Below are 7657 nucleotides of genomic sequence, written 5' to 3'. Positions count from 1 at the left end.
TCACACATGAGTTTGAAAGGTTGCTCCCAGTCGGGGGAAACAATGATGGGTGTTGTGACTAGCCTCTTTTTCAGCTCCTCGAATGCTACCCTGCAATCATCAGAAAGCAAGAAGGGGTGATCTTTTTCTAACAACTTACAGAGCGGGTTAGCAATTTTTGAGAAGTCTCTTATGAATCTCCGGTAGAAATCGGCATGCCCGAGGAAGCTTCTGATTGCTTTGACTGAAGTTGGAGGGGGAAACTTTGCTATCATATCCACTTTATCACGATCCACCTCAATTACTTTGCTTGACACCCGGTGCCCCAAGACTATGCCCTATTATACCATGAAATGACACTTCTCCAAATTAAGAACCAAGTTGGTCTCAATACACCGTTTCAGCACACACGTTAGATTTATTAGGCACTCCTCGAATGAATTTCCCACCACTGAGAAATCATCTATGAATATCTCCATTATGTCCTCCACCATGTCAGTGAATATGGCCATCATGCACCTTTGGAATGTGGCGGGTGCATTGCATAGGCCAAAGGGCATTCTCCGAAAGGCATAAATGCCATACGGGCAAGTGAAGGAGGTCTTCTCTCTATCCTCTAGTGCAATGGAGATCTAATTGTACCCTGAGTACCCATCCAGAAAACAGAAGTGTGACCACCCTGCCAATCTGTCCAGCATCTGATCAATGAAGGAAAGTGGGAAGTGGTCTTTCCAGGTGGCTAGATTTAACTTCCTGTAATCCATGCAAATTCTCCAGCCCGTGACGGTTCTCGTAAAGATCAATTCATCATTTTTGACTACCGTCATGCCACCCTTTTTAGGCACACATTGAACCGGGCTAACCCAGCTGTTGTTAGAGATTGGGAAAATGATTCCCGCACCTAATCATTTTATCACTTCTTTCTTTACCACTTCCTTCATGTTGGGGTTTAGCCTTCTTTTATGTTCCCTGGAATGTTTGTGGCCCTCTTCCAGCAGAAGTTTATGCATACAGTAGGCGGGGCTGATCCCTTTTATGTCTACCATGGTCCACCCGATGACAATCTTACACTCCTTGACTAACCACAAGAGTTGTTGTGCCTGCACATCTAACAAACTAGATGAGATAATAATAGGTAATGTAGAGTCAGGTCCAAGGAATTCATACCTGAGATGGGCGGGCAGTGACTTTAATTCCATCTTTGGTGGTTCTTCGATGGATGGCTTGGCTGGAGGAGTTTCTCTATTTTCTAAGTGCAAGTGCTCAAATTCAAGAGTTCTATCCCAGAACCCTCTACCCTCTAATGCCAACACCCATTCTGCCAGTTGTTCTCCATTTACCTCATCTAAATTCATCAAACATGCAGCAAGAGGATCCTCAATAGTCAGCATCTCATCATCAGTTTCTATGATTACATCCATGGCATCAATAAGAGAGCAATTGGCAAATTCACTGGGTCGCCTCATAGATTTCTGCACATTGAATGTTATCTCTTCGTCGTTCAATCTCATCTTGAGCTCCCCAGTCTCACAATCAATGAGAGCTCTCCCAGTGGCCAAGAACGGCCTTCCCAAAATTATGGGAATTTCTTCATTTGCCTTGCAGTCTAAGATCACAAAATCTGCAGGGAACACAAATTTCCCCACCTGAATCAACACGTCATCCAAGATACCAGAGGGTCTTTTTACAGTTCTGTCAGCTAGTTGCAACAACATAGATATGGGCCTAGCTCTTCCAATCCTCAGCCTCTTATAAATCGCTAGGGAATAAGATTTATGATGGCCCCTATATCACAAAGTGCCTTAGAGAAAGCAAAATTACCAATAGTGCAGGGAATTGTAAAGCTCCCTAGGTCAGATAGTTTCTCCGCAATTGGTCTAGTGACCACTGCACTGCAGGTCTGAGTAAGAGTCACCGTGGCCAAGTCTTGGAAATTGAATTTTTGGGACATTAAATCCTTCATCATTTTTGCATACCCAGGCATCTCTTTCAAATAATATCAAGGGAATATTTACCTGGATTTGTTTCAGCATCTCCAAGAACTTCTTATATTGCTCCTATTTTTGGTACTTAGCTAGCCTCTGAGGGAATGTAGAAGGAGTTATCTTCTTCCTAATGATTTTGGATTTCTCTTTATCAGCTGCCACCTCAACTACTGCTTCCTGGGTCGTCTCAGCTTCTTTCTCATTCTCAATCTGAATGTTATTTTCTTCCTGGGCAGGCTGGACTGTCACTTCTGTCAGTTTTGTTGACTCATCTAGCTCAATGGGCACTGGTATGAGTGTCTCAGCCTATCTGGTTTCTTGAGCCCTCTCTTGCTCTACATCCAAATCTCTACCATTACGTAGACTCACTGTCATCAGCTGCTTCGGGCCTTGATCTTTTGGATTTATCTGGGTGTCTACAGGTAATGTCCCATGAGGACGATTTTTCAGAGACATCGAAATTTGGCCCATTTGCACTTCAATATTCTTGATAGCTGAATCATGTGCATCTACTCTCTCACTAATTATTGCATTAGACCCAATAACCTACTGCATCATTGCCTCAAGTCTAGCAAACCCATCTTTCTGTCGTCCGCTATGCTGCTGCTGAGGAGGGTGATACCCCTACTACTGATTCTGATTGTTATATCTCTGTGGCCTTGGGTAAGGCATCATATTGTTAGGAGGTCTCATACCTTCCATGTTCCCATTATTGAACTGTGGCTGGGCTAGCCTGTATGGCTGATTTTGCTGGCCCCAATTCTGACCACCCTGTATCTGGCCTCCATAATTAGACACATAGTTCATGTCTTCAAGGTATTGATGATAATCATGTTCTGCATTCCACTAGTTACCAATTGGCTGAATAATGCAAGATGTGAACAAGCCTCATTGGTAGTATCTACGATGTGTACCTACTGCTTCTGCCCTGACTCTTACACCTTTTTGGTGAGTATACTCATCTGTGTCAATAAGGTGGCTATATTTTCAGCCATAGAGTTGGATGGATCTAAGGGCACTGATTGAACCACTGGAGTGATCGGTGCATTCCTGGTTGTCCATCCCGAATTCTGTGCCATCTTGTCAAGCAGAATCTGGCCTTCTCTCCATGTTTTGCTCAAAAATGCTCCACCAGCTGAAGCATCAACAATGTTCTTCATGCTATCTGACAATCCCATGTAAAACCGCTGCCCCAACATCAGATCTGGGATACCATGATGCAGACATATAACCAACATCCCTTTGAAATGTTCCCATGTTTCATGCAGTGTCTCCATTGGTCTCTGTTTAAAACTCAAAATTTCATCAATTTGTTGAGCAGACTTGTTGGGTGGGTAGAACTTGTTATGGAATTGCTTGACTAACTCCTCCCAAGTTGTTATGGAATTAATGGGGAGTGAGTTTAGCCAGGTCTGGGCAGCTCCTGTCACTGAGAATGGAAACAATAACAGCTTGATTGCTTCCGGAGTTATGTTGGGCTGCCTTTAGATTTTGCAGATTGACAGAAAATTCTTCAAGTGCTATTGGGGATCTTCGACTTGTGACCCCAAAAATAGTCTCTTGTTTTGCAACAAGTGCAGCATGTTATTCGTGATTTGAAACGATTTAGCATGTATCTGTGGGACTACAATTGCTGTGGCCAGATTTTCAGCTGTGGGTTGTGCCCAGTCATAGAGAGCAGCCTCTGGTGCTATTGGTATAGCTGGGTCTACTTCGTGATCCCCCATGTCTGGTTCGAATTATTCAGTTGTTTGTTGATGTTTGTTTTTCCGGTTGGCCCGATTCAAGGCCTTGAAAATTCTCTCGGGATCTGATAATGCTTCAAATACTTCACCAGTTCTCGATGAGTTTCTACGCATGCACCTGTACAAACCAAGTCAACAAACGTTAAAATTTCAATGTATAGATTGGGTGTAGAGAAGACTGACTACGCTAAGAGTTTTTATATTTCTTTCAATTGTAATTGATAACACCGTTAATTCCCCGGCAACGACGCCAAAATTTGATCACGCCCAACTATGCCTTATAAAAAGGACACGCGGACGTTGCAAATATAATCTGAGTATTTAGCCCAGAGTCGAACCCACAAGAAATTAACCTATCAATTACTCTCGTTAGGCTTACTAAATTCTACGAAATCAACTTCACAAATGTTCTGAAGTACAATTGAAGATGTTTCTACTAACTAAGAATGAATGTAAATAAGCAACTGAAAACTAACTATGATTAAGTTGTAAACAAGTAAGAGAAGGTTCTAAGGTTATGATTTTCCCTGTTGATGGAATCCCTTTCGGTTATGGTTCACATAAATTCACCTAATTATCTCTATCAATCATGAGTACTCTTATTACCGTAAATCACTCCCAAGTAATCACAATAATTTACTAAACGCACTCTCCCAAGATGAACTAGCTGGCTTTGTTTGTTACAGCTCATTTTAGACTGCACCCAAGGCTTCGTTATCCCTAATCCCGCCTTTAAACCCTCAGTTATTGATCCCTCATATATTTTGGGAGTGATGTTGTTCAACAGTTACCTAAATATGCACTCTCTCCCGAGTTATGCACATTAAATAGGCACAGATAATTGAGGATCCTATCAATTAGCTACAACAAGAATATAGTTGAACAAATAGATATTAAACTAGGCAAACTATATTAACATAACAAGAAGTTCATTCTTCAATAGGTTCCATCAAAGCCTTAGAATAAATATTTAGCTACTCATACTAGGGTTCATCATAACAACATTCAAATTCATCACAAATCGTAAAAACAAAAGGAAGAAAGGAAGAACTCGATGTTGAATTGTCCTCCTTGCCTCTCCTTGCCTTGAACTAAGCTATGAAAACCTTGATAATCCTCCCTTGGAAGAGCTATACCTTCTATAGCTTAGGTGTATTTCCCCCGAACTTCCAATTTTACCCCTAAAATTTACTTTTCCAGAACTAGCTAGCGCGGTCGTGCTAATGGATGCGCTAGTGACCGCGCATATGCCCTATCATTCTGCCTCGACCATCTGGGATAGCGGGATCGCGCTAGTGGCCGCTAGTCCAGGTCTTCATTTCATCACTTCTTTCTCTCGTCTTCCCATGTACTCAGCTCCTAGGGGCTTTTCTTGCTTCAATTTAGTTCCAATCATAGTCTTAAGTCCTCATACATGCTACACACTCATGCAACGTGGGAAATTCACATTTACAGTCAATTTAACATCATTTAACTATATCCTAGCAGTGAAACATAATCAAGCTGGGGCATAAACAATCGCCAAATTACATAAATCTAGCCTATTATCACAGTTATAAAGGAGCACTTTGAGTTCTATGTTGAGAGGTCAAGTAACACGAGATACTCTTTGCTATGTACTATGAAAAGTATGGTTGGACTGTTCGAGGTTCAAGAATTAAGGAATCAAAACTTTTTAAAATAGTTAAATTTCAGGGAACACATGAGTGCTCGGTTGATATTAGAAAGGCACATCAAAGACAATCAACTTCAAATGTGATTAGAGATTATATGATTGACAAATTAAGGGACATAACTACTGAAGTAAAGCCTAAGTTTGTCATTTTAGAAATGAAAAGAGCACATGGAAAAGATGTTGGTTATGTAAAAGCATGGCATGCTATTCAAAAAGGGTATCTTTATTAAGAGGAACAACTGGAAAAAATTATGAGCAACTGCCATCATATTTATATATGATCGAACAAAAAAATCCAGGATCATATACTAATATTCAGAGAGATGCAGAAAACAGGTAAATTTCTTATTTTTGATTATAATATTGTTTCATTTATATATAAATATGGTGCAATATTTTTTTACGGGAAATCTGTCTTTTGAGTATGGTTTTTGCTAATGTTTTTTGTTTATTGAATTTAGTAATAAATTTTGTCCAGTATATTATGCTAAAATCTTGTGTAAATGTAGGTCCTCCAGTATGTTATACTGGATGAATATTATAGCATAGTTGAGTTTTGTTTGATTCCAGTATATTTTACCGTGTGTCAGCTTTCTCTCTCCAGTATATTATACTGGATGATTTTTGTTTAACCTAGAACTTTATTTTATTTGTCATTACTTTTTTTGAGTGATTATTTGTCTTCTTTTTTTATTATGATCGTTAATGTAGTATATAATACTTGAGTTTTCTTTGATTTCAGTATATTTTAATGGAAGTCTGTCGTCTTTAAGGTTATTGTCCACTATGTTATTACTATTCAGCTTGTCATATGGTATAACTGAATGTTATTTACTTTTCAATCTAACAGGTTTGTTTACATATTTTTTATGTATGGGGCGTCAATTTCTGGGTGGAAGTATTGTAGACCACTTATTGCTATTGATGAAATATTTCTAAAAAATAAATATAGATGTGTTCTGTTAGTGGTTGTCACAAAAGATGCAAATAACCAGATATTCCCTATAGCATTTGGCGTAGCGGATTCAGAGAATAACGAATCATATGAATGGTATTTCAGAGAATTAAGAAAAGCAATTGGGATTCGTAAAGATTTAAAGTTTTTGTCAGATCGACACAAGGCCATTGCAAATGGAATTGCAAAAGTTTTCCCTGAGTGCTACCATGGTATTTGCATATATCATTTAGAAAAGAATCTAAAGCAAAGAAGAGTGAGAAACACTGTAATAAACCTCTTTCAAAGTGCTGAAGAGTATACCTTCAATCAGAATTTGATGACTTCATGTCCCAAATAGCTGTTGTTGATAAGAAAACATTCAATTATTTGATGGAGGAACCACCAGGAAGATGGGCTCGTTCACATTATCCAAGACAACTATATGATATGTTAAAAACAAATATTGTTGAGTCAATGAATAATGTTTTGAGACGTGCAAGAGAATTGCCACTTTTAACAATGATGGATTTCATACAAGAAAAATTGCAAAGCTGGTTCTATGAAAGAAGGACAACTGCAGAAGGAATATTCCGTGAGATATCAAATTGGGCAGAAGCAACATTGGAAGAAAAAATTAAACCAACTTTTAAATTTAGAGTATTGCCCATTGATCGACTCAAATTCAATGTAAAAGAAGGGGGTATGGAATTTATTGTTGATCTAGACAAAAGAACATGTGATTGTTCTAAATTTCAGCTAGATGAGATACCCTGTGAACATGCAATTGCTGCAATTGGCAGTATATATCAAAAGACATCGGCCTTTTGCTCAACCTATTATTCAAGGGACTTTTGGTTGAAAACATATGGAGGACAAGTAAATTCTATAGGTGATTCAACAATATGGGTTATACCAGACAATGTTAAATAAAAAATCACTAAGCCTCCAGATGCAAAAGTAATGCTAGGAAGAAGACAGAAGAATCGACATGTTTCCGGTACAGAATTCAAGAAGGAACCAAGATGTGGTCGTTGCAAAAAATATGGGCATAATAGAACAAATTGCACAAATTCTGCTGTAGTTCATCCTTATGCAAGAAAATACAGGAAAAAAATGATTGATTATATACAATAAAGTTGCATTGGCTCATATGAAAAATTGATTGTAATCCCGAATAATTTGTTCGGTATTCTTGTTTTTCAAATTATTAGTCTATTTTTTTTGTTTCTTGATTTGGTGCTAAAAAAAATCTGCATTGTGCACATTCAGTAGAAAATACGAGAGATTATACTTTCAAGCGATATACCTCCAGAGTAATATGCAAGAAACAAACTTT

The 7657-nt window shown here is 38.7% G+C and overlaps 1 protein-coding gene and 1 non-coding gene across 2 annotated transcripts; both read left to right on the top strand.

Moving 5' to 3' along the window:
• The first annotated feature begins 3173 nt into the window (after nucleotides 1-3173).
• Nucleotides 3174-3280, top strand: LOC138882000 (small nucleolar RNA R71). The gene has a single exon (XR_011403455.1). It is a non-coding gene; the product is annotated as a small nucleolar RNA R71 (small nucleolar RNA).
• A 2043-nt stretch (nucleotides 3281-5323) lies between these two features.
• Nucleotides 5324-7251, top strand: LOC104211130 (uncharacterized). The gene is made up of 3 exons (XM_070145672.1): nucleotides 5324-5601; nucleotides 6235-6551; nucleotides 6653-7251. The coding sequence occupies exons 1-3, from the start codon at nucleotides 5324-5326 to the stop codon at nucleotides 7249-7251; spliced, it is 1194 nt and encodes a 397-aa protein (XP_070001773.1).
• Nucleotides 7252-7657: the final 406 nt, after the last annotated feature.

Source organism: Nicotiana sylvestris, chromosome 1 (assembly GCF_000393655.2).
Source record: "Nicotiana sylvestris chromosome 1, ASM39365v2, whole genome shotgun sequence".
Lineage (NCBI taxonomy): Eukaryota > Viridiplantae > Streptophyta > Magnoliopsida > Solanales > Solanaceae > Nicotiana > Nicotiana sylvestris.
This window is presented reverse-complemented; position numbering and strand designations above follow the sequence as displayed.